Here is a 26,754-nt window from a genome sequence, read left to right on the forward strand (position 1 = left end):
CTTGTCCTTACCCAGAGCCACATTCTGGAGCTGCTTTGAGAGTTTCACCTAGAACCTTGCTCCAACCCTTCTCCCCTCCCTGTGTATTGACCTGGTAGGTCCTTCTTCAGGACATAACCATGTTCAAGTCTAGTCCACTGCTCCTCCCCTTCCCCCAAGCCTTATGCTTTCTTTTTGCCATCAAGCTTCTTGGAACTCAGTCTTGCAGATGATCAGCCTGGGATACTGGCCTATAGTCCACTAAAGCTGGTCTCTCCTTGGTCTCTGCTGGCCTTTTTACCTGTCCCCTTGGCTTTGCTACTGTCCCTAGGATTCCCCTTCCTCCTGACAAACCAGAAATGTCTGTCTGCTGGTACCCCTGCTCTTTTAGCTCAGTCTCCTCCTTATCTGTCTGCTTAGAAAAGAAACCCCCTCCTCCCAATTCTTTTTTAAATTTCATGACAGCCTTGACATGCTGGAGTCCTTGTTTTCAAATCAGCATAGAAAAGTACAAGCTAAAAGTAAGACCCCACTCCTGGCCCCATTCTCTCTCCTGAGGTGAAGGCTTTTTCAGTGTATTTCTGTAAACTTCCATTTTAAAAAATGTTTTAATTAATATTTATTTTTAGTTATTTTCTTGGCAGCACGTGGAATCTTTAGTTTGTGTCATGCAAACCCTTAGTTGTGGCATGTGGGATCTGGTTCCCTGACCAGGGGTTGAACCAGGTCCCCCTGCATTGGGAGCATGGATTCTTAGCCACTGGACCCCCAGGAAGTCCCAAATTTAATTTTTTTAAAAATTACTATGCTAATATCTGCTTGTAAAAAAAAATCCATATGTTTTGAAAAAAATTAAGTTTCTTACTTTTATAACACTCCTACTGACAGTGGCAATAATTAACATTTGAGTGAATCCAGAAATTTTCTGAAATACAATTGGAAAATTTATACATTCTGTAATATTTGTATAGTATTCAGTAGTTTTTTCTTTTTTTATGCTTTTCATCTTTCTATATTAATGATTTTTTTTGGTTCACTCTTTTTAATTGGTATTTTTATTGATTTTTTTTTCTTTTTTTTATGTAAAAGGGCAGTATGGATGAGGGAATTTTGTGGTGATGGAATTGCCACACCTGGAATTATGGTGGTGGATGCAGTATTCCAGATTTGTCAACCAGGATATAGAAAGATCAAATGCAGCCAGTCAAACAGATCCATATATATAAGTGAATTACAAGACCCCACTGAAGGAGGTGGAGGAGAAAGGAGCTGATCTAAATAATTTTGGAAAATGTATTTTGATTTGATACTATAATGCTAAAGACAAAAAGAATTACACACAAACACTGTACTGTAGTTGGTAAATATGTTCCTCACAGCAGAATGATTTTGCAATTTCAAATCCAGTCTTACTAATTAATATACATCTGTACACACACAGAGTTGGATACATATATTGCAGATAATTATACGTATAAATATACATATATTGCAGATAATTAAGCCAGGTGTCTTGCTGCTGAAGAAAGAAGTTACTGTGAAAGAGGGTGAATAGAACCCCATGGGACTGATTAGAGTTGGAGGCATCAGTATGAACTCATGGTTTTCATTTAAAATGTTTACAGACACACATAGACATACAGATGTGTGCATATGTACTTACATTTCCTTGTTTATCCATTTAGAGGGACCAGAAGCAGTGATTCCCCAGTATCAATTGTTCCCCAGTCTTGGTTTCTTTACATATATAATTTTACTTTTCATTTATTTTTGGCTGTGCTGGGTCTTCATTGCTGCTCAGGCTTTTCTCTAGTTGTGGTGAGGGGGGCTACTTTCCATTGCAGTGCATGGGTTTCTCATTGCAGTGGTTTCTCTTGTTGCAGAGCACAGGCTCTAGGACACAGGCTTCAGCAGTTGCAGCTGCCGGACTCTAGACACAGGCTCAGTAGTTAAGGTGCACAGGCTTAGTTGCTCCATGGCATGTGGGATCTTACTGGGCCAGGGATCAAGCCTATGTCTTCTGCATTGGAAGGTAGATTCTTTACCACTGGACCTTAGGGGAAGCCCCAGATCTTGGTTTCTAAACAATATTCTCCAATAAAAGGAACCAGGGTTTCTGGGAGAAGTGATTGATTCCCGAGCTAGAGCAGGGAAAATTCAAGCTCAGGGTGGAGCATCTTGAGGTAAGAAGTACTCAAAAACGATGGAAGCATGTTGAAAGAGCACAGAGGCCAACCTGTGAAAAAGCTCTCAGTGGCCAAATGTAGAACAACTTGAGCAACAAAGGAATAATATTGGACTATAACCCAAAGAATAAAATAAATATCTTCAAGCCCATGCTCATAGAAATAAATAGCTGAAAGTGTAAATGAGTGGGGAAGAAGGGATAACCCTTCATTACAAAAGGATTTCAATTCATTGTAGAAGGAAAGAGGAAAAGAAGAACTCACCAATGCTTTTAAAAAAAAATCACCAATCCTTACATCACCATAGTAATTATTGCTGTAGGCAAGATGCACTAAGAGATGTTAAAATTTGGGGGTGAAAGTTTAAGTAGAAGGATATTTGCACAGACTCAAAAGTATCTTCCACAAGTATTTACTTATTACAAAAGGGAAAATAGTTCAGATACTGTCTTAATCGAGTGATCAAAAATACCACCAGGTGTGGGAGGTGACCTCTAAGATGGCCCCTAATGAGCTGGGACCACACTCATACTGTTGTGTAATCCCCTCCTCTTAGGCCAGACCTAACTTCTAACATTATGGCAAAAGTGATGGGATATTGTTTCTGAGATTAGTCGTGAAACGTAGTTTCCATCTTGCCCTCTTGCTCATTGATGAAAGCCAGCCAGATAACCATGTTGTGAGCTGCCCTGTTGACCCCCAGCCAATAGCCAGTGAGGAACTGTGGTGTTCAATTCCATACTGTTAGCAACTAAATCCTGCAAGCAACAAAATGAGGGTACTTGGAAGCAGATCCTGCCTAGTCAAGCTTTGGGATAAGACCACTGCCGCTCCTGCTGACACCAGCTAAACTGCACTCCATTCCTGACCCATAGAAATTGAGATGGCAAATGTTAATCCACTAGATTGTAGGCTAACATGGTAGACAGCAATAGAACTCTAGTACAACCAGTAATACATTGCAACGTCATTAATCGCCCGGTACAATGCACTGAGAACGGCATATCATCTTTGTGGTGTCCTTCCCAATGATGTATGTGCTGGTGGTGCTTAGTTGCTCAGTCGTGTCCAACTCTTTGTGACCCCCATGGACTGTAGCCCACCAAGCTCCTCTGTCCATGGGGATTCTCCAGGCAAGAATACTGGAGTGAGTTGCCATGCCCTCCGCCAGGGGATCTTCCCAACCCAGGGATCGAACCCAGGTCTCCTGTGTTGCAGGTGGATTCTTTACCATTTCAGCTACCAGGGAAGTCCAAACCTCAATAAATTATGAGAAAAGATCAGACAGACATCATCATGTCCAAACATCAGAATGAAAGCCATTGTACTCTTCAAAAGTATCGAGATCATGAAAGACAAGAAAAGGCCTAGAAATGGTCACATCGTGGAGGAGGATATTACTAGGGAAACAGGAAATTCTTTTAAAATCTAATTTAGTTAATTGTATTGGACCAATATTGATTTCTTAGTTTTCATCATTATTCTGTGGCAGAATTTCTTGGTTTTGGCACTGTTAACATTTGGGGGGATAATTCTCTGTTGTGGAGGCTGTATGTTGCAGGATGTTCAGAAACATCCTCAGCCTCCACCCACTAAATGCAAGTAGCCCCTCTCTCCTTTTGTGACAACGAAAAATGTCTTAAACTTGCCACATGTCCCCTGAGGAACAATATCACCCCTGGTTGACAGCCTTTATTCTATTACGAAAGATGCTAATGTAAGGGATGGCTGGGGGAAGGACTTTGAGAACTATACTACTTTTGCAGTCCAGCCCTAAATCTAAAATTATCTTTTAAAAAAGATTATTATTATTATGCTAATACATGCTTGTTTAAAAAGTCAGAATGTTATACCTTAAGTTCCTCATTTCTTCCTTCACCTGCGTCACCAGTATTAGTCATTAACATATTTGGATAAATCCAGAAATTTTCAGTGATACACAACTATTTTTATACAGTTTTGAGTTAATTATAATACTCTAATAATATATAAAGTTAATTTTTGTTGATCTTTTTGGTTTTATTATGCTTTCTTTTTTTAAATGTATATTTATTTGGCTACACTGGGTCTTTGTTGCGGTATGTAGGATCTAGTTCCCTGACCAGGGATTGAACCTAGGCCGCCTACTTTGGGAGTACAAAGTCATAGCCACTGGACCACCAGCGAAGTCCCTTATTATGCTTTCATACATATTATAATTGCTATGCTGTACTATGTTTTGCTTTTTTTTTTCACCCAGCAATACCTACCCTTGCTATGGACCAGACACTGTTTTTGAGTGCTTTCTATAGATGAACTCATTTAATCTTTACATCAAGGATATTCATGAGACATGTTTTTTTCTTTCCCTCATTTTGCAGATAGAGAAGAGGAAGTACAGAGGTTAAGTCATTTGTTAAGGTCACAGCAAGTGGTAGAGCCAGGCTTTGAACTCAAAGCAATCTGGTTCCTGAGTGCTCTTAACTTTCAGCTGCATCCTGCCTCTGTAATTTGTCCTAGACATGTTTCCCTGTGTTTCACGTCACTGCGCCTCATTCTTTTTAACAGTTACATAAGGTTCTGTGCTCTGTTGTTCAGTTGTTAAGTCCTGTCCGACTCTGCAATCTCATGGACTGCAGCATACCAGGCTTCCCTGTCCTTCACCATCTCCTGGAGTTTGCTCAAACTCATATCCATGGAGTCGGTGATGCCATCCCACCATCTCATCCTCTGTCACCTTCTTCTCCTCCTGCCCTCAGTCTTTCCCACCATCAGGGTCTTTCCCAGGGAGTTGGCTCTTCACATCAGGTGGTCAAAGTGATGGCACCAGGTGGAACTTCAGCTTCAGCATCAGTCCTTCCAGTGAATATTCAGGACTGATTTCCTTTAGGATGGACTGGTTGGATCTCCTTGCAGTCCAAGGGACTCTCGAGTCTTCTCCAGAACCACAATTCAAAAGCATCAGTTCTTTGGCGCTTAGCCTTCCTTATTGTCCAACTCTCAATATCCATACATGACTACTGGAAAAACTGTAGTTTTGACTATGCAGACCTTTGTCAGCATAGTGATGTGTCTGCTTTTTAATACCCTGTCTAGGACATTGTCATAGCTTTCCTTTCAAGGAGCAAGTGTCTTTTAATTTCATCACTGCAGTCACATCCACAGTGATTTTGGAGCCCAAGAAAATAAAATCTGGCACTGTTTCCACTTTCCCCTTATCTATTTGCCATGAGGTGATGGGGCCAGATGCCATGATCTTAGTGTTTTTAATGTTGCACTTTAAGCTAGCTTTTTCACTCTCCTCCTTCTATATATGAACTGTAGTTGAACTCTTCCCTGTTGGTGTCCCAATTCCCACGTCAATCTACAGCCCTAGGTCTCCAACCACCTCTTCAATGTCCCTTGAGTGCCACAGCCTTCATTTTAAATTGACTTATTCAACTGATATTTCAATAAAAAATGAATTAAAAAAGTAAATTGATTCAAACTGAGCTCATTATCCTCCCACCCGCGCTTCCACCCACAAATTTCCACCCACAAAGCCACCCTGTCATCTGAATGGCAAAGCCAGCACCCACGAGTCACCCGGGACAGAGGCAGAAGCCAAAGTGGGAAGGAATTAGTGAAGTAAAGTAGATTTCAAAGGAAGTGGAAGGTGTTTGGGTTAGTAAAATAGGGAAAGAGTCTTGCACAAAAAATTAAAACGAGGTGGGCTAGCTTTGGACATCTGGGGGAAACAGGTGGGACGAGGGAGAACGGAGGAGCCGAATATAGGCTTCTGGATTCTTAGCTGTTCATCACCAAGGTAACGGCGTTGCCATGGCAACACCAAAGTCAGCACCGCCTTTTTCAAGAACCTCCTTCGCTGCTGTTACCTCCACACAAGCCAGACACTTCCGCATGGGAGGCTGCAGCCCGCGGGCTATGGTTTAGGAAGGCGGGAATTGCTGCAGTAGTAACCAATCGGATGGGCTCTGTGGCGAAGGACGCAAAGGAGGGGTCGGGACTTTCGGAAGCTCAGCAGAGGGCGTTGATAAGGCGTGTTCGCGTCCCTTTCCCACCATTTAGCGGCCGAAGAAAGGAAGAGGGCGGGACCTGCGTGAGGCCGACCGGGGGCGAGGCCCAGATTAAGGGTGGGAGGCTCCGCCCACCCCTGCTTCTGCTCAATAGGAAGCCAGAGAGTCAGTCCGGACAGTTAAGGTGCCCAATGAGTGCTGTCGCCAGGACCCCGTGCAGGGCGGGCTCAGCCAATCGACAGCAGCGGTGGGCGGACGCGGGCGGCAGAGGCGGTGCGGCGGAGGCGGAGCGGGCTCTGCGGCAGGAGGGAAGATGGCGGACGAGGAGAAGCTGCCGCCCGGCTGGGAGAAGCGCATGAGCCGCAGCTCAGGTGCCGCGGGGGTCGGGGCTGGGACGGGGCCGCGAGGGCCCGCAGAAGCAGGGCTCGAGCTTGCCCCTCGAGCGCGGCACCGCCGCTCGAGTCCCGTGGGGTCCTGGCTCCTCCGCGTCGTCCTCGGGTAACGGCCCCGGCCCACCCCGTGGGGGCTGCGAGCCTGAGGAGAGGGTAATTCCGAGGAAACTGAGGCAAGGGGCGTGGCCGGGGAGTTCCAGGATGCTCCCGGGGTGGCAGGGGGATGGTGATCCCGCGGTACTCCCTCAGGCAATGGCCCTGGCCCTGCCGGTCTGACTGACATTTTCGTTCGGGCTAATGCACCAGAAGTCCTGAGGGAACGTCTGTGCAACCCCTGGTCCCGGGGGGACCCCTTGGGGAGGACACCTCAACATCATGCTCAGGGCGGGGCCCTAGGGTGTTGTTCGGCCTCGGATCCACAACCTCCTTCTGCTAATACGCTTGCTGACATCCACACCATATTCTGAGTTTGCGATATCCGGCCGGTGGTATTCTACCTGAGAACTGCCCTTGTGCTCCGGAACGCGATTTAGGGCTTTTCCCCAATAATAATGTCAAGAATAGGGAACGTTTATCTCAGGACCAAGCATAGTTCCAAGCATTTTGGGTGTGTGCTTTCTCTAATTGGCCATAATTTGGGGAGAGAGGTAATAGTTACCCCCGTTTTGCAGATCAGGAAACTCGAGGCCAGAAAACGCAAGGAACCCGCCCAAGGTCATTGATTTCAGGAGGTGGGGGCTGGGTTCGGACCCAGTCATTCTGACTCCAGAGCCCCCTACCCTTCTTGCTGCAAACTACCAAGATGCAGGTTCCAATATTTCACACTTCTTTCTCCATAGAGCCTAGCAATCATAGTAGCAGTAATAATTTGATTTTTTGAACATCAGGAGCACTTTGCACACAGCACCATCCACTCTCCACATTAACCCCCCGGAGGTTTGATGTCCTTATTCTCTCACCCCCACTTTTCAGATGAGAAAACTGAGGTTCAGGGAGATGGAACCTATTGCCAAGGTTTTTGAGGCAGTCAGTGGCTCAGCTCTCACCAGCCCCCACCCCACCCTGCAGCCTTGACCTGTGGATGTGACCTACAATGTAAAGCTGATGCTCTGCCCGATTTGGGGCTCCCATTCCAGCCATTTCTGCCCACTTCAATCCTGACAATGTTCCCTGAGGGTGACATCCAGCCCTTCACGGTGTTCAGCACAAGTCCTCCGTGTAACCAGGGCAGACTCTGCTCCAGGAGTGACACCCTGTCTCTGCTGAGTCCTACTTCAAGCTTCTTGTTGGCAGCCCTCACTCCGTGCTCTTTAGTCTCTGGATAACATCTGACCCCAGTAATGCTGGACCCCAGTTCGGTAGGGGAAAAGGACAAAGCTTTTGTGTCTGACACACATGGGTACAGTTTATGCGGCAGAAAAAACAAAGCAGAAAATTGCTTTGTTTTGGAGGTACTAGTAGCTGTTGCACTCTTATTGACCAGATGCCTCACAGTGACATGTGCATGCTCAAGTCATGTCCTACTCTTTGTGACCCCATGTGCTATAGCCCACCAGGCTCCTCTGTCCATGGGATTTCCCAGGCAGGAATACTGGAGTGAGTTGCCATTTCCTCTTCCAGAGTATCTTCCAACCCAGGGATTGAACCCAATCTTTTGCTTCCTGCATTGGCAGGCAGATTCTTTACCTCTGTGCTACCTGGGAAGCCCATGTTTTGACCAGAGATGTATTAGTATGTCTTTTGTTACCCGAATGTTATTGACTGGAGTGTCTCAACATTCACTTACATAACAAATCGCCAGCCACAGGCGTTAGTTTCTGCAAAAATCCCCCAGTCGATAATGTGTTAATACATGTCAAGTGCTATCCTGAACTCATTACAGATGTGAACTCATACAGTCCTCCCAAAAACCATTCAGGCAAGTACTGTTGTTATTTCCATTTTACAGGTGAGAAAACTGAGGCCCGGAGAAGGGAGCTCATACAGGGAGTGAGTGGCAGATTTGAACAGGGAGTCTGGCTTGCTGAGTGCACACTTCGAACCTCTCTTCCTCACCTTGGGTTATTTTCCCCCCTTGAAGTTATTAATGACCAAAGTTATTATGTGGTCTTACTTGCTTGTTTATTGCCTGTCTGCCTCCCACCTAGAGGGTTAGCTCCCTAAGTCCTGGTGACACTGGTGGACAGCAGTGGGCTGACTGAATGAAGGCATCTTGTTGGCCAGTTCCTTATCATGGCTTGACGGTGGTATCCTCTGAGCAGGTCCCAGCTGAATTCTGTCTCCCCCCCACCCCTTCCAGGCCGGGTGTACTACTTCAATCACATCACTAACGCCAGCCAGTGGGAGCGGCCAAGTGGCAACAGCAGTGGCAGTGGCAAAAATGGACAAGGGGAGCCCACCAGGGTCCGCTGCTCACACCTGCTGGTCAAACACAGCCAGTCACGGCGGCCCTCCTCCTGGCGGCAGGAGAAGATCACCCGAACCAAGGAGGAGGCCCTGGAGCTGATCAATGGTGAGCAGGGCTTGGAGACCAGGCTTGGGAGGAAGGGGACAGGCCTTCTCCCTAAGGGCAGTGCAAGCTTTGCAGAAATCACATGAGATCCTCCACCCCAGCCAGCTTAGCTGTCAGCTGTGGCCTTGGCCGACCTATAAGCGCCTGTTGGTGGCATGAGCCTGGCTCCCACGGCTGCCTCTCATTTTCCTCCCCAGCTGGTGTTTGAGAGGGGGCCAGGGTTGGTGGAGAGGACGCAGCCTTAGGGCTGGCAGGCCTGGGTTCACATGGTCACTATGCCCTTAGGAGCTCCTTGACCTTGAGAGATGCATGTCACTTCCTTGAGACTCGGTTTTCACCTCTGTAAAATGGACATCGTCATCTCCTTGCCTTCACAGGCCATTGTGAAAGCTCAGTGAGATGAAATGGTGTAATGGGTGGCCCACGGTTGTCACTGTGTGGGTTGTCATTCAGTGGGAGAGTAGTGTCATCAAGCAGGGTCCTGGGGCACGTATGTGGATGGGTCAGGAGGGAGGTTTGAAAGGTAGCAGTGTTAGAACCCGCTGACAGAGTCATTGAATTACTTTGGCTCTGAGCAGCCTGTTCCTCACTCAGTTCTGTGTTTCCTCCACAGTCTAGGGCAGCAGTTGGTAGGCAGACTTTTTCTTAAAAGACCAGATGGTAAATAGTTTAGGTTTTGTGGGCCATACAGTCTCTGTCAGCTCTGCTTGGTAACTCCATAGCAGCTGCAGGTGATGTGTAAACAAATGGGCATGGCCATGTGTCAATAAAACTTTATTTACAGAAACAGCAGGATTTGACCCCACGGCTGTAGTTCTCAGCATCCTGGTCTAGAGCTATCTAGTGTGGCCGCTTCTTTCTGCATGTGGTTATTTTCATGTACATTAGTTCAATTTAAGTCATATTGAAGATTGATTCCTCAGTCACACCAGCCACACTGTTCAGCAGTCCCACTTGGTTATAGGCTGCCATTTTGGACAGCACAGCTGCAGAATATTTCCATCCTTGCAGGAAGTTCTCTTGGCCAGTGCTGGTATGGATCACAAGTGTGGTTTCATCATCCACTCAGCCTCTCTCACCAGAGATCCAGACACCTCCCAGGCCCCTGACCCCACAGAACCAATGTCTCACCCCTGCCCAAACAGCCTGAGTGCCCATCTAGTTCTGCCAGGTCATGGCTGTGTGACCTTGAGCAAGCTACTTAACATCTCAGCCGCAGTCTTTTCACTTATAAAGTTAGTGTTAGATAATAGGACGCACCACATAGGGTGAAGAAAAAAAATTGTTAGTCGCTCAGTCTTGTTTCTTTGTGACCCCATGGTCTGTAGCCCACGAGGCTCCTCTGTCCATGTATTTCTCCAGGCAGTAATACTGGAGTGGGTTGCCATTTCCTTCTCCAGGGGATCTTCCTGACCCAGGGACTGAACCTGGGTCTCATGCACTGGAGGCAGATTCTTTATATTCTAGCCACCAGGGAAGCCCTAGTACAGTAAAGCATGAATAACAGCTCTTGGCATCTAGTAAATGTTCTGTGATTGCTGGTGGCCATTATGATGGTGGTTATTAGCACAGGCCTGGCATAGTTAGTCCATATTGGCTGTTGTTTTGTGCCACATAACTGTCCTGTGGGATATTACTGACACACACCTACACCCACACCTGTTCATACAGTCCCCAGCATGATAAATGGCACCTGTTAGCCACCCACCTCTCAGTCTTGTAGAGTGGAGACAAGTTTTTGCACAGAATCTTGAAGGCAGATTTAAAGAGCTTACTTCTGGGGACTTCCTTGATGGTCCAGTGGTTAAGAATTCACCTTCCAGTGCAGGAGATGCGAGTTCCAACCCTGCTCAGGGAACTTAGGTCCTGTATGCCTTGGGGCAAGTCAGTCTGTGTGCCGCAACTAGAGAAGCCTGCGTGCTTCAATCCAGCACAGCCAAAAAAAAAAATGGAAAAGAAAAATAGCTCGCCTCCCGAGCTCCCTGGGGCAAGGGCTGGGTCTGTCTCTTTGCCCGCTGCATACCCAACACAAAGCATGGCCCACAGTAGCGCCCACAGCTGGGACTCCTGAACCCAGAGGAAGCAAGAAGGATTCCTGATAGAGGAAGCAGCAGAAATGAAGGCCTGGGGCGGGGCTGCAGGCAGGACTCAGGGGAAGACTGCAGGGGACTGAAGAGAGATGAAACCCATCAGGGCAGGTCCCAGCCAGGTGGAGGAGGGCCCAGGCTGAGGCCAAAAGTTTGGGTCCTTTTCCAGAGGCTGCAGGAAACACATGGCCATGTGACCCTGGGAGAAGGGCCCTACAGTCCTGCTTTTCAGAAAGAGCCGTATGGCTGGAGGGTGATGGGCAAGGAAAGCCGGAAGGTCCAGCCCCAGGCTGGGTGGGCCAGCAGTGAGCAGTAAGTGATGTGTGGGGTCTGGCCGCCACTCAGGGGAAGAGGACATGGCGGGAAGCTCAGAAGAAACCACGAGATGACCTCTTGGTTCCTTTAGCTCAAGTGGTCCCAGTTCTGAGGCTTCTGGACCACACGAGAGTGCACAGAAGGTGACGGGCACTTGGAGAGTGAGTGGCAGGAGATGTCATCACTGGCCGAGGGGACTCGGGAAGAGGCGCAGTCTGGGGAGAGTCTCACTAGGTCTGAAGGTCGGAGGAAGAGACCTTGGCGAGGCAACCATGAGAGGATCTGGACTGAGCAGAGCAGCAGGCCAGAGACCAAAGCCTGGGGGACAGTCCCAGCCAGAGATGGCAGGTAGACATGGGGACATCTGAGCATCGCTTGGAAGAAAAGCTTTTGGGCTGTAGGGAGTGCCTGGGAGTGGTGCCGCCTGTCCCATCTCCGAAGGCCAAGGACGTGTCTAGTGGGGCTGACACTGCAGTGGGAGCCTGGGAGTACTAAGGTCAGCTTGGGTCTGGGGAAGGGGTATCTGTGGGTGCGCCCAGTAAGCAGCTGGGCCCTGGGGCCTCACCTTAAATCAGTGTACACTTGGAAGTGTTAGCAGGGGTCGAACATGCCTCCCTGGTGCCAGCGGGCCTGGTGGAGGCCGTGGGAGGAATTGCAGCTAGAAACAATGTGACTTGAACTTGGAGTGGGTAGGAGGAAGGTGGAGTCGATTCTAGCGAGCTTGAGTGGGCAGAATCAGGAGGACTGGGTGATAGATTAGAGGGGCAGGGAGTGGGTAAGGTCAGAAGTAGTGTGACCCACCCTCGGCTGGCCCACAGATGAATCTCGGTGCCAGCAGTGTGAAAGTTGCTCCGTCATGCCCAACTCTTTGTGACCCCATAGACTGTAGTCCATGGAATTCTCCAGACCAGAATACTAGAGTGGGTAGCCATTCCCTTCTCGAGAGGATCTTCCCAGCCCAGGGATTAAACCCAGGTCTCCTGCATTGCAGGCGGATTCCTTACCAGCTGAGCAACCAGGGAAGCCCAAGAATACTGGAATGGGTAGCCTATCCTTTCTCCAGCAGATCTTCCCAACCCAGGAATCGAACCGGGGTCTCCTGCATTGCAGGCGGATTCTTTACCAGCTGAGCCACCAGGGAAGCCAGCTGTGTGGCTTCAAGCAAGTGTCTTCATTCTCAGAGCTTCAGTTGGCCTCATCTGTGGAATGGGCACAGGGTGGCCTGAAGATCCAGGGGCCAGCTGACCACTGAACGCTTAGCAGAGCAGTGGGCTCAGTGTCAGCCACTTGGTGTCTCCATGGTAGAGCCTTGACCCCAGTCTTGTAGGTGTGTGTGGTGGGGACCAGGGTCAGGACAAGGCCTTTGCCTACCGCAGCCTCTCCTGCTTGCTCATGGTCCATGGGTGGAGCTCTGGGCCAGGACATGGGAGGCCTGGTGGGCTCAGTATGCCCACCCTCCACTGACATTGGCATGTGGTCTTACTCAGTGTCCTGAGATGGGCCCCCTCGGGGGTCATTATGAGGGTGCAGTAAGATGGCGCAGACTGTGGTACACTTGGTCACCAGACACCCATGTGCCAGGTCAGCAAGCTTTGGGCATCGGGGCCTGGTTTCCTCTTTTATGAAGAAGGATGTTTCTCCCCCCTCCCCTCTTCTCATCATGAGTTTGTTCCAGGTGATGACGAGATCAGCCTTTTGGTGGCACAGTCTGCCGCTGGCAGCCTGGGTCCCTCCGTACCCATTTAGAACCTGTGCTCCCCAGTTGCCTTGAAAACCAGTGTGTTCACATTTTCTGCCAAGGCTTCTTTCTCTGGGCCAGCTCCTCTGCAGCTCTTGGGCTGCGGCCAAAGGCTTCTCAGGGATCTGGGGACCGGTTACCTGTCATTGCCAGTGTCCTTGTGTAAGGAAGCCAGGCCACAGAGAAGCCCTCCCTGCCTGGTGCCCATTCCTCCATCCCCACGTGCCCAAGGTCGCAGGGAGGCCCCAGTGTGAGTCCCATCCCCGTACCCTGTGCCCAGGGTCTAAAGGATTGGTGAGTGCCTTCCACCCAGTGTCCCCACTCACGGTGGGTGGCTCCCTTCCAGGCTCCTGGTTTCAGGCTGGGGTCTCTGGTCTCTAGACATCCCCTCCTGGAATTTGAGTTTGTTTCTTTTTTAATATTTAATATTTACTTGGCTGTGCCTGGTCTTAGTTGCAGCATGCAGACTCTTAGTTGGGGAATGTGGGATCTGCTTCCGCAACCAGGGGTCAAATCTGCCCCCTGCATTGGTAGCACAGCATCCCTAGACCACCAGGGTGGTCCCTGGAATTGGGTCTTGAGGAAGACAGACCTAATTCCATCACCTTTTCCCCATCCACACCCCTTCCCTAGTTTGTCTCTAAACCTCTTTAGAGTCAGAGACCACTCCACTTGTTCACTCACTGTCCCTGGAATCATTATGGTGTAACTCTGGCTGCTACAACAGAATACCACAGGCTGGGTAGCTTAGCCACAGACATTTATTTCTCACAGTTCTAGAGACTGGAAGTCTAAGATCAGAGTGTTGATTGATTTGGTTTCTTCTGAGGCTTCTTTCCTTGGCTTGCAGATTGCCACCTTCTGTGTGCTCACACACCTTACCTCAGTACATGTGATGGAGAAAGCTTTGGGGGAGCCTTTTTTTTAATAGATATTTTTATTTATTTGGTCGCACTGGGTCTCAGTAGTTACAGCAGGCAGGCATGTGGGATCTAGTTCCCCGACCAGGGTTTGAGCCCAGGCCCCCTGCACTGGGAGCGTGGAATCTTAGCCGCTGGACCACCAGAGAAGTCCCTAGCCTTTCACCTTGACTTGTGGCCAGACTCCCAAAGGTCAGCTTTAGAAAGGAGAGCTCAGAAAGGAAGTCTTGTTTCTTTTTAAAAAGTCATTTCAGGGACGTACCCTGTGGTTCAGTGGTTAAGACTCCATGCTTCCAATGCAGGGGATGCGGGTTTGATCCCTGGTCAGGGAACTAAGATCCCACATGCCGTGGGGCGTGGCCAAAAAGTAAGAAAAAAAAATCAGGGCCCCGTCCAAGCAGAATATTTTCTTTTTTTTTGAAAACAAAATGTATTTATGTATTTGGCTGCATCAGGTCATAGTTAAGGCACACAGGCTGTTCGTTGGGTCATACAGGATCTGTCACTGCAGCATGAAGACTCTCTAGTGGCAGCTTGTGGGCTTAGTTGCTCGGAGGCATGTGGGATATTATTTCCCCAACTAAGGATTGAACACATGTCCCCCCTTTGCAAAGCGGATTCTTAATCACTGGACCACCAGGGACGTCCTGAAGCAGAATATATTCTGAGAGCTGCTGATCACAGGAAGATGTGGGTGCTGTGAACGATGGGGAGAAAAGCTTGGCTTTTATTCAGTTCTTAGGCTGCTGTTGCTTGCATGCACACACACTGTGTGTGTGCGTCCCTTGCCAGGCCGCCTCGTTTCGGGGATCCCTGCAGCTGTGCCTTCAGCACCAGTGGCTGGAGGATGCTGCAAGGGGTGCTTAAACCAGGCTCAGGATCGGGCCCGACTCCCCAAATGCTGGGCCTGTGCAGCGGTGCTCCCGCAAAGTACCTGGAGGGGGTCAGGTACACTGGGGGGCGCTGCACTCAGGATTCCCTGGCTGGGTTTACTGGAGTCCAGCCAGGAAAGGGCGGGGAACATATCTCAGTGTTGCTCGGGTGAGACAGAAGACATAACCAGAATCCAGGGAGAGGAAGAGATGGAGGAGGGGAATCCTTGTGCCGTCCAATTCAGATCGGAGTCACCTGTGGGTGCGTCAGGCACAGGGGGTCCACCTGGCAGCCGCGGGGGGTATTGGGAGCCCACCCAGGTTTTCACGGCAGAAGGCACTGCCCTTCCGCTTTCTGCCGAGGAAGGCACTTCCCTGGCGGCTCAGTGCATAGGACTCCAGGCTTTCACTGCTGAGGGCCTAGCTTTGATCCCTAGTCAGGGAACTAAGATCCCACAAGCTGCAGGGTGCAGCCTCCCCCCTACTGCCCCCCAGAAAAAGCCGCCACAGCGTGCAGGCCACAGGGGGCGGGGCTGTGTCACAGCAGAGAGCCTGTCCGACCAGGCAGCGCAGTGCGGTGGCAGCCAGCGCAGACCACAAGGTGCAGACGAGGAGGGCCAGGGCACGCAGGTCAGAAAGAAGCAGGGGCAATCCGAGTGGCGGGGCCCACAGCAGGGAGAACAGAGTGCTGACAGCAGGTGCCGTTTGCCGAGGTGTCTCTCGGTGCCTGGCACTGTGCCTCGTGTCCCTGTGAATGGCTGGCAAGTGACCGATGGTCGAGGCTCAGAGGCACAGGGACACAGGGCAGGCAGCGGTCACGGGCACAGCTGTGGAAGCAGCCAGGCAGATCAGATACCAGGACACGAGTTACTGCCGTGACCTGTAGTGAGATGGCAGAGTGGGGTGACAGGTGTGCTGTCATGTCATCCCGGACGGACAGATGGATGACAATGACAGGTTAGACCAGAGCTGGAGATCCGTGGGCCAAGGTGAAGTTCCCACCAGCTCAGCAACAGGCAGATGGTCTGGCTGGGTGTGTGGGTCTCTGACCACCAAGTGGATTAATTAGCAGTGTCTGTGTGGTGCTCAGAAAGGTACCAGGCGTGTCACAGCCTCGTTTAGGTCAGACGCTGGGAGCCCTTTCCCTCAGTCCTCTTCCTTCCGTCCCATCAGCCCAGTCTCCCTGTCCCCCCAGGGAGAGTCGGTATCTAGTTTGGGCTGCACAGAGGGTGAATCTGGGGCGCTGCCAACACACCCCATCCAGGCGGCTGGGAGAAGACCCATGTCAGCTGCCCCGGGGTGCAGTCTGACGCCTGTCCCTTGCCGAATCCCAGCCAGGCCACCTCCAGGGTTCTTCATGACACCCCAGTAAGTGGCCCTGGCCTTTCTCACGCTTTGGACAGCCCTCAGGCTGAGAGTTCAGCCATCTCCTGTGGCAGAGCTGGGCTAGTGCTGTGGCCTCCTGCCTTTGTCCTAGAAGCCTCTAGAAAATTTTCCTACCACTGCCCTGGGGCGTCCCAGTGTCCCTTTTTATTTTTATTTTCTTGGCTGCGCTGCTGTGGGATCTTAATTCCCAGCCAGGGATCAAACCTGTGCCCCTTACGTTGGAAGCCCTGAGTCTTAACCACTGGGAAGTCTTAACCACCAGGAAAGTCCCCAGTGTCCCTATTTAACATCTGTCCTGTCTTCTGCTGTCCTCCCCAACAGAGCCTGGAGGTAGATTGTCTCTCAGTGTGTGTGGGGGTAGGAAGAGGCCATGCCATGTTCATTATGTGTTCCTGTGTGTGTGTGTGTATGGGGGGGGGGGGGGGAAGTGACAGAGAGGGGGGTGTAGGACTGGGGTATGAGACCAGCTGCTCTTGAGGTCACCACAGGGTTACGGGGTGCATACACGTCATGGGTGGTGTGTATGGCTCCGGCTCTGATTGTGCATGCACACTCATGCACACAGCACACACGATCGGCAGGGGCTGCAGGCTCCTTTCTGAGTGAAGTGCTGCCCTGCCCGGAACCTTCCGCCCACCCGCCCCACCCTGACGAGGAGGCCTCCCTTTGTGTCCCTCTTGCAGGCTACATCCAGAAGATTAAGTCTGGAGAGGAGGACTTTGAATCCCTGGCCTCACAGTTCAGCGACTGCAGCTCCGCCAAGGCCAGGGGAGACCTGGGTGCCTTCAGCAGAGGTGCGCAAGGAATGGGCATCCCTGACCCACTGGCGCCCGCACCCCACCTAGAGGGATGGCCCGTGTTGCACTGTGCCCTGGGCCCAGCAGGTGGCAGCAGGGTCCCTTCCTCAGGCTGCAGTCTTCTCCGGGGTGGGGCGTCCGCCTGTGTCTCTCTGCTCAGTTGTCCCCATCACGGGCCCACCGAGGTGGGTGCTCCCTGCCATTTCCCTCTCCTCCTGTTGAGGTGCAAAGCTGGGGCCCCTAAGAGTCCCAGAGCACATCCCCCAGAATCCTCTGCCCGCCCTCCTGGGGGGAGAAACCAGGAGTGAGGGGAGGAGGGGGTCAGATCGGCAGCCCCGCCCAGTTCAGGCCTCTCCACCTGGGGCTGTGGGAAGGGAGGAGCAGAGGGAACCAGGCCGCCGCCGCCTCCCCCCTCCATCTTTGGGCTCTCGAGAGCATCAAGGAAGGGCCCAGAATAGGCTAAGGGGTGTCGGGGAGCCAGCAAGGGGCTGTAGGCGGCCCCAGGAGGCAGGCGGGACAGACTGTGGCAGGGCCCAGGAACCGGGCCTGGGGAGACCAGTTCATCATTAAAACTCATCTCTCAGTGCACAGTGGAGACAGCCACTCTGCCCTCATTCATCATGCTGTCCTCAGGCTTCCCGGGGCCTCTCTAATAGCCTTGCCACCCCCAGCTGCGCCCAGCTCAGGCGCCATGACAAGGCCATAAAGTGCGTGACGGATGAGTCAGAATGAGGGCGCTGGGGGGCGCAGTGGGAGCCCCGTCTGCCCAGTCCCGCCTGCAGGTCTGGACCCCACACGCCATCTCTCCTGCTTCCTCCCCCAGGTCAGATGCAGAAGCCATTTGAAGACGCCTCCTTTGCGCTGCGGACAGGGGAGATGAGCGGGCCTGTGTTCACGGATTCGGGCATCCACATCATCCTTCGCACGGAGTGAGGGGTGTCGATGGCCCAGGCCTGGCCCCCCGGGGGGAGACGGGTGGGACGGGGTGGCTGGGCCCGCAGACTCTGCTCCCCGCTGCCAGCCGACCAGTGGGGACCCCTCCCTTCTCCTGTCACACAGTATTTATTGATCCCAGATGGCCGAGAGGAGGCCCTTCACCACCGGGTGCTCCCTGTCCGCTCCTGTTGGGGCTGTCCCTGCTAGACCCCCCTCCCCTTTAGGAATCGACTTCAGAAGGGCACAGGGTGGAGAGGCTCCCTGGGCTCCCAGAGCCAGGGTTGGGGGTGACCTGTCCCAAAGAGAAGGCCTAGTTAGCTGCCCCCGTGCTGCCCCAGGTCCAGGATGGGGGCAGGTGGGCCTTGAGTTGTTGCTGATTAGGCCATGTTTCTCTGTTCAGTTGTAAAAAGCATATGCTCCGCGTGGGGCCCAGGCTGCTGGCTGCTATGGGGCCTCTCTAAGCAGCCATGCAGCACCTTCCCCACCCTTGATTAAACCTGGAACCACTGCTCTGCTGTCTGGCATTTCATTTCCCACCCTCGGGGCAGCGATCATCTCCCGCCACCCTTGGCGTCCAGGTGTCCAGGCCATGTTGCCTCCCAGGGAAGCTGCTCCTTTCCTGGGCCAGGGGTGCTTCATAGCAGCGGCAAACTCTCAGGGAAGTGGGACAACAGCGGTCCTCAAACTTGGGTGTTGAGGAATGTTCCAGGATGCAAGGGCCCTGACTGTACAGCTCTGCATTCAGCAGGTCAGGTGGAGCAGGAGAACCAGAGTGAAGCCCCCGTTCACCCTTGGTGCCGCCCGCCCCCCCCCCCCCCCCCACCCCAGCCCACTTCAGTTGGAACAAATTACTCCCAACACTCTGATGCCTGCTTCCCCGTCACCGTAAGCATTCTGCCAGGACCCAGGCACCTTCTGCAGATGCTGTTACCATGGCAACGGGGGCCAGCGAGCAGGGGTACTGCCAGATGTCTCTGAGAGCAGGGGTCCTGCCCAGCCTTCCCGTGGCCGGTGGGGGGAGCGTCTTGAGCAGAAGAAATCCCTGTAGCAGATGTGGGAGGGGGCGGGAATCTTCAGGTGGGGGCTGGCGGCATGGCCCACCTGTTCTGCATGACTCCTCAGAGCTGCCTCTGGATCCAGCCCTGGGCAGGAGGCTCAGAAGTCAGTCAGGGGGTTCATGGGTGTGTTGGAGAGGGAGTTATGTCTGTTCTGCACCCCACACGCACACTTAATGGGGACCAGCCTGGATCTTAGGAGTGGTGGGCTAGCAGGGCTTGGGAACCCAATAAAATAGGCCCTGCCTGGTCTGACCCCAAGGAAGAGCCCCCCCTACCCCCAGAGCTGAGTCTCTGAACACAGGCCTGAGTTGCTCATAAAAAGTCACCTAGGCCGACTCCCATCTGGCCAGTTTCTGGAGCAGTTGCTCTCTGCCTTCCAGCGCGCTTGTTTTTAGGAAGGTTTAATGAGCCTCCTCAGCTCTGTTGGCTGGGCAGAGCTGGCTGCTTGGCTGCCCCTCCAGACAGAACCTTCTCCCACCGTCTGTGGGGGCCACGAAGCAGACAGAGGCCCCACTATTGTTCTCTGGGGCTGGGGGAGCCATCGCCCCCTGTCCTGGTCCAGTGGAGACTCTGGGAAGGATTGGAAATGAGTACTTGGGGGCAGAAAGGTTTGCAGGGTTCTCCAAAGCACCACCTGAGAAGTGGGCCTGTGCCCCTTTCTTAACACCAAATGCCCAAGAAAGGGTGCGGGTGCATTTTCCTTTGTGGGGCTGGTAGGGAATTTTTTTTTTTTGCCTTGCCACCTGGCTTACGGGATCTGAGTTTCCTGACCAGGGATGGAACATGTGCCCCGTGTTGTCCTTAAGTGTGTGTCTGTCCTGTGCAACCCTGGGGTCCCCACGTCTGAGCATGACCACCTGCCTCCGTGGACCTCCCTCTTCCTTTGTCTAGCAGCAGCCAAACCCCAAACACAGAAGAAAGTTGCTCTTAGATAAACATGCCCTGGAGCCCACTCAGCATCCATAATTCAGAAGCTGTGGCTTCTGTCACCTGCTCCACACTCCCACCCACCCACTCCTGCCCAGAATCCAGGCCCCTGGATCCCAGGCCCTCAGAATGATGAGAGTATAGTCTACACCACTGGTCTGGTGCCTCCCCACCCAAACTACCCTAGGGGCTGGTTTCCACTCGGCCTCCATGTGCAGCAGCTTGGGCTTCTGCGGTCACTTCAGTTCCGGTACTGAACAGTTCTGTACAGTACTGAACAGTTCGGTACTACCACTAGATGGTCTGCAAAGCTTCCCCCTTGAAGCCAGTCTCGTCCATTATAGGGGAAGATGGGATCAGCAGGCAACCTTGGACACAGGCGGATGACATGTGACCCAGGCCAGGGTCAAGGGGTGGGGGGTTATTTCTCCTGCCCATCCTTTGTTGTTCAGTCGCTCTTGGCGACCCCACAGACCACAGAAGTGCCAGGCTTCCCTGTCCTCTACTATCTCCTGGAGTTTGCTCAAACTCACGTCCACCCATCTCATCCTCTGTTGCCCCCTTTTCCTCCTGCTCTCCATCTTTCCCAGCATCAGGGTCTTTTCCAGTGAGCTAGCTCTTCACATTAGATGGCCAGAGTACTGGAGCTTCAGCTTCAGCATCAGTCCTTCCAATGAATATTCAGGGTTGTTGGAACAAAAGCCACCAATGCAAAAGTATCGGAGGGTGGGGCCTGCCCCTGTGTTGTGTGTGAGAGAAGGCGCTGTTCTGATGCCAGGCACCTGTGGGCATCAGGTGCCCAAGATGGACTGGAGGGGTGGGGTACAGATGTTCTAAGGTGGGTTTTTTGGGTGTGTGTTTTCTTTAAAGCAGGTACAGAACAAAGTGCCTCTCAAAGTACTTATCCAGGAATCGATTATTTTCATGTCAAATTTGCTCATTTAAATGGAAATTAATTGCTTTTCTTGATGATTTCTTTAAAAATTGGTTTTAAATGCATGCATCAGGCAGTCACATTTATTATTCATTGGTTTCATTGGCAATGCAGCCCCAGTGTCCCGCGTTCCAGGAGATGCCAGCACAGAGCAGAGATGATTTAATCAAGAGAGGCCATTAATTAGAGATGGGGAGACAGGGAGGGAGGGTTCCTCCCACAGGAGCAGGTTTGGTCACCTCTGTGGCCTCAGCAGGGGGCGGTGGGATTGGAGGGATGGGGAGTCCGGGTGGATGGGGCTGTTTGCATGATGTTTCTGCTAGAGATTTTGGTGGGGTGGGGGCTATGCATTGGGGCAAAGGTGGGGGTATGGGGTGCACTGTCTTTGTTCCTGGCCACAGCTCCTGAGGTGACTGTCCTTCCCCCTCACCTTGCCATCTGTTGCCCAGGCCACCAAGGATCTGGCTAAATTAAGCCTTCATTGTGTCCTTCCCATTCGGTGACCCCCTTCCACCCCACCTCAGTCACATCAACAAAGCTTCTGAGGACCTGGACTCTGCTGACTTCTTCAATTTCTTCCCGACTAGTTCAACACACCCTTCCTGTCTCTGAGACTTGCTAGCTTTGCCCATTTCTTGGCCTCTAGGAGCTCCGATCTCCACATTGGTCCCCAGTGAGGACTACCCCTGCCCAAGCCAGGGCATCGGGTGTGGGTGTGTCCAGTGGAAGACCCCCACGCACTCTCAGACTGTTGCTACCTTTTTGTTATTAGCTCACTCAGAACTAATAACTCAGGTGCAAGTTATACAAAATGGCTTTGAAATTACAAAGCCCAAACAGAAGAAAGAGGGAAAATTATTCTGTGTCCCACTCTCCTGGTGCTGTTGGTGTTCAATCATGTCTCTTTGTGGCCCCATGGACTGCAGCACGCCAGGCTTCCCTGTCCTCCACTATCCTGGAGTTTGCTCAAACTCATGTCTGAGTCGGTGATGCCACCCAACCATCTCATCCTCTGCTCTGCTCCTTTATCCTTTTGCCTTCAATGCTTCCCAGCACTAGGTTCTTTTCCAATGAGTCGGTCTTCAGAGCTCCAGCTTCAGCAACAGTCCTTCCAATGAGTATTCAGGGTTGACTTCCTTTAGGATTGACTTGTTTGATATTCTCTTTTGGCCACACTATGAGGCATGAGAGACCCTAGTTCCCCAGCCAGATGACCAGGGATGGAACCCACAGCCCCAGCAGTGGAAAGAGTGGAGTTTTAACCACTGGACCGCCAGGGGAGTCCCATCATACCTATATTCTTAAAAGCAGCCAAATTTAAAAAAAAAAAAAAAAGTTAAAAGTTGCCAGATGGTCACCAGTGGTGCACCAGTGTCATCAATGAGTGAAAGAAGGAAAAAAAAAAAAACCGTGACAATGGGATTTCCCTGGCAATCCAGTGATTAAGACTTCATGTTCCAGTTCAGGGGGGCAGGTTTGATCCCTGGTTGGGTTGGGCAGCTAAGATCCTACATACCTCCTGGCCAAAAAACAAAAACAAAAAGCATAGAAGCAATACTGTAACAAATTCAATAAAGACTTTAAAAATGGTCCACATCAAAAAATGCCTTAAAAAAAAACCTGACAATATTCACTTGAGGCCAGTCTTCAGTGCCATGATAGAATTTGCGGTTGTTCGGATCCTATTGTTTGGATCAACTGAAACAGCTTTGGATTGGGTCTCCTCACCTGGCTTCCCAAAGGATTCACCCTACCATGACCCCTGCCCTCATCCCGCCTACCCCACCCTTTACCTCCAACACCCCCCCCCCACTTCACCCCCACCCTCAAGCTGGGCTTGTGTGTGCCAAGTCCATTCAGTCATGTCCAACTCTTTGTGACTTTGTGGACTGTAGTGCCCACCAGGCTCCCCTGTCCATGGGATTCTCCAGGCAAGAATACTGGAGTGAGTTGCCACGCCTTCCTCCAGGGGATCTTCCAGACCCAGGGATCGAACCTGCATCTCTTATGTCCCCTGCATTGGCAGGCAGGTTCTTTACCACTAGCACCACCTAGGACGCCCCAGACTTGTGCTTACCTGCCCCTATTCACAAAGCTTGTGTCCTCGGACAAGGGGACCCAGCTGGGATGGGCCTCCAGGCTCACCCTCCACCTCACCTCCTCTGCCTCTTCTAGACACACAGAGCAATTAAAGTGTCAAATGTCAAAGGTCCCGTTTATTCCGGCAACCCAGAAAGAAACAGTGTAAATTAAAAAAAGAAAAAAAGAAACAGATCCATGCACTCAACTCCTTGGGCTGGGAGGAAGGGACGTGGGGAGAGGAGAAGAGGGTCTGGGTGGGATGCAAAAAAGGGAGGGAGGGAGGAGAGAGAGAGAGAGACAGATAAGCAGAGAGAGAGAGAGACCTGGAGAGTCAGATCAAATGAAAGAGACAGAGGCATCAAAAAAAAGAAAGGTGTATCAAAATCAGATCATAAAGAAGAGACAACACAGAGAAAACGCACCAATAGAATACAGAGGCAGAGAATGAAAGCTGGGTGCAAAGGTGGAGAGAGAAAAAACAGTACCAGGAGGAAGAGAGGGAGGGAAAGAGAGGGCAGGACAGAGACAGATAAACTCGGAGGGACACAGGCGGAGTGGAAAGGGCCCCGTGGCCCTCGTGTGGCAGCGTGAGCAGCGGCAGCCCCTAGGGGTCCCCGGCGGTGCTGATGACGTGGAAGAGGGTGACGTTGTAGAGCACCTGGTGGCCGTTGTTCCAGGTGTAGAGGGCGCGCTCCCGGGGGTTGTAATCCAGCATGGAGATGTGGGAATACTGGTTGTGGAAGGGCACGTCCGTGTACTCATAGCTGGACGTGTTGGTGAAGTAGGCGAAGTAGACCTTGGCCCCGGCCAGGTGGGAGTTGGTCACATAGAGCACGCCGCAGATCATGAAGGCCTCGCCGGCACTGCGCTTGGGGTAGCCGGTGTCCCACGAGCGCACGACCTCCAGGGTGTGCGGGTCCAGCCGGCTGACCACGATGTTGCCCGCATTCTGGTTGGTGGTGTACACGGCCCAGAGCCCGCTCTCGTCCACCATGAAGTCCATGTCCGAGAAGCCCCCCCAGGAGTAGGGGAAGGTGTTGTTGTAGCCGGCCCCGGGGAGGCTCCGCTGCACCAGGACGGAGCGGGAGCGGAAGTGGTACTTGACCACCACGTTGCTCTGGTACTTGTTGTAGAACAGGGAGCCATTGTACACCACGTGGCCGGTGCCGGCCCACGGCTGGGGCAGCAGGTGCTGGATAAAGTTCTGGCCCTTGATGAAGTCTCCCAGAGTGCGGAACTCCAGGACGCGCCGGCCTTTGTAATAGCCATCCATGTACCAGACCTGGGAGAGAGCTGTTGGTCACTGGTGGGCCACTGCTGATGACCAGGGGTCCCGACAGTGACACGGCAATCACGTAGTCATGAGGGGTCAATAGTCACTGAGTGGTCATTACTCAGTCACAGGACGTCTGGTGACCCTTCGTGACCAGGCAACATCCTGGTGACTGGGGTCACCGGGTCAGTGCCATTGGCCTCAGACACTCGGAGGACAGGGCTTGATCCCCAAGAATCAGGGGAAACTGCAGTCCCCGGGGACTCGCTGGGCCTAGGAATTGACTGGTCACTGGATATGGGACGGTTCACAGTCATGAGACTGCCCTGGGGTGGCGAAAGGTCACTTGAATCCACTGCCTGTGGGTAATCCCAGTAACGGGAGGTGACTGCCATGTCACCACCATCCTCTCCATCAACATCATTCACTGTCACCATGGCAATTAGCATTCATGAGTGCCCTTACTAGTGCTGGTTATTGGGTTAAATATCTTAAAAACTGTAAGACTGACATTATTATGACCATTTTGAAGATAAGGAAATTCAGGCTCAGCAACATTAAGGAACCTGCCCGAGATTCCCTAGCTAAGAACTGGTGGAAGTGGGATACAAATCCAAGTCTGATTCCCAAACCTAAGCTCTTTTTGTTTGTTTTGCTGTTGGTGGTGGTGGTTGTTTTTTGGTTTGGGCCACACTGTGTGGCTTGCTGGATCTTAGTTTCCTGACCAGGGATCGAAATTGGGCCCTGGCAGTGAAATCACTAAGTCCTAACCACTGGGGAGCCAGGGAATTCCCCTCAAACCCAGGCTCTTTAACCCCTTGGTTGAACCACCATGATGCCTCAGGAGGTCAGTGATCACGGTGGGGAAGTGGCTATAATGGGCTGCCCAGGTGGCTCAGTGGTAAAGAATGCCAATGCAGGAAACACGGGTTCAATCCTTGGGTGGGGAAGATCCCCTGGAGAAGAAAATGACAACCTACTCCAGTATTCCCGCCTGGAGAATCTCATGAAAAGAGGAGTCTGGTGGGCTACAGACCATGGGATTGCAAAAGAATCAGGCACGAATTATCGACTGAACGACCTATGATGGTGGCTGCCCAGGGACCAATATCTGTCACTAGAATAGTCACTGAGCAGTTAATGGATGGTTCCTATGGGCCAGAGGTGACAGGCAGTTGTGACCATGGGGGTCACTGGAAGTTCAAAGGTCATCGAGTGGTGCTCAGAGGTCCTAGTCCTTGGAAGGCACTGGTCACTGGTGGTTATTTTGAGATCAGTGCTCACTGGGAGCTGGTCAGTGGTACTAGTAACCATTAGTCTCTATACAGTCACTGGAAGTCAGCTGACTTGCAGATTCACAGAGTTGGAAAGTTCTTGGTCACTTGGTGGTCGCTAGACAGTCAGGGGGAGGTCAAGGGCCCTGGAGACCCTAGGACAAGATAATCATTGATGTGGAGTCACTGGGCACCTATGGAGGGCCACGGGCTACGTCTCCCTGCCCCCGGGTTCTGACCCCCAGGGTGGGCACACTCACCCGGCTGTCCGCGCTGGGGGCCATCGTGTCCGTCATCCAGGAGCCAAAGCGGGACCCCATGGCCCGAATGGTGATGGGGTTACTGACCCCGGTCAGCTTCCCACAGCCTGGGAGGCAGCAACAGGGGGAATGAGGCTGGAGGATGGGAAGAGCCCAAGGGACACAGGGCAAGGATGAGGGGGTGTGGTCAAACTGAAGCGCTGGGACCAGGGCTGAGGGAAGATCCAGAGATCTGGTCCCAAGGCGGAGTTAGCTTGGGGGTGAGGAGGGGTAGGGTCAGGGCCGTTTCCAGGTTTGGGGGTCTATTTTTGGCCTCGGGTAGGAAAGTCAAGGATCAACGTTTAGAAGTTAGAGGTCAAAACCGTGCTCTGAACACACAGAGGGAATTGGGGTTGGAGGTGGAGGTCAGGGGTCAAGGTCAAGCATCGAGGCATACCCAACTTCTGGGCGCAGGCGTGGAGCCGGGCTTCCAGGGCCATCACCCGCTGCTGCAGGTCCTCATAGCCGTAGGCGCCCATCTCCTCCTGGATGGCGGCAAGGCTGCCGGAGAGATTCCTCACCTCCTCTCGCAGGCGCACGATGGTCCGCGTGTCCGCCTTGTACTGCTCCAGGACTGAGCTCAGTGGCAACAGCTCTGCCATCCTGTCCTTCAGCTCCTGCCCCCGAGAGGGAACCCACGCTGACCCCGACCCCTGACCGGTGACCCAGACCTGGCTCCAACCTTCAACCCACAACTTCACTCATTTTGGGGGGAGGAGTATTATTTTTATGGGAGTATCATCACTTTACCATGTTGTGTTAGCGTCTGCTCTACAACAAAGTGAATCAGCA

The 26,754-nt window shown here is 52.1% G+C and overlaps 2 protein-coding genes across 3 annotated transcripts in view; one reads left to right on the forward strand and one right to left on the reverse strand.

The window, feature by feature from the left end:
- Positions 1-6,383: 6,383 nt before the first annotated feature.
- Positions 6,384-18,623, forward strand: PIN1 (peptidylprolyl cis/trans isomerase, NIMA-interacting 1). Its single transcript, XM_043911436.1, has 4 exons — positions 6,384-6,531; positions 8,852-9,064; positions 17,066-17,176; positions 18,003-18,623. Exons 1-4 carry the CDS (start codon positions 6,474-6,476, stop codon positions 18,110-18,112), a joined length of 492 nt encoding a protein of 163 aa, XP_043767371.1. The 5' UTR covers positions 6,384-6,473; the 3' UTR covers positions 18,113-18,623.
- Positions 18,624-23,230: 4,607 nt separating this feature from the next.
- Positions 23,231-26,754, reverse strand: part of OLFM2 (olfactomedin 2) — a 73,642-nt gene continuing 70,118 nt past the window's right edge. For both annotated transcript variants that reach the window (XM_043911435.1, XM_043911434.1), the window contains exons 4-6: positions 26,360-26,579; positions 25,924-26,030; positions 23,231-24,398 (exon numbers count right to left, since the gene is read on the reverse strand). In XM_043911435.1, coding sequence (XP_043767370.1) covers positions 23,721-24,398; positions 25,924-26,030; positions 26,360-26,579 — 1,005 coding nt within the window. In that variant the 3' untranslated portion in view covers positions 23,231-23,720. The remainder of the gene's footprint in view (positions 24,399-25,923; positions 26,031-26,359; positions 26,580-26,754) is intronic.

Source organism: Cervus elaphus, chromosome 9 (genome assembly GCF_910594005.1).
Source record: "Cervus elaphus chromosome 9, mCerEla1.1, whole genome shotgun sequence".
Lineage (NCBI taxonomy): Eukaryota > Metazoa > Chordata > Mammalia > Artiodactyla > Cervidae > Cervus > Cervus elaphus.

Excerpts from the sequence above, each read along its gene's own strand:
- PIN1 (XM_043911436.1), top strand. The coding sequence starts at position 6,474 with ATGGCGGACGAGGAGAAGCTGCCGCCCGGCTGGGAGAAGCGCATGAGC. Across the intron at positions 6,532-8,851 it reads GCGCATGAGCCGCAGCTCAG|GCCGGGTGTACTACTTCAAT; the intron begins GTGCCGCGGGGG and ends CACCCCTTCCAG. Across the intron at positions 9,065-17,065 it reads GGCCCTGGAGCTGATCAATG|GCTACATCCAGAAGATTAAG; the intron begins GTGAGCAGGGCT and ends TCCCTCTTGCAG.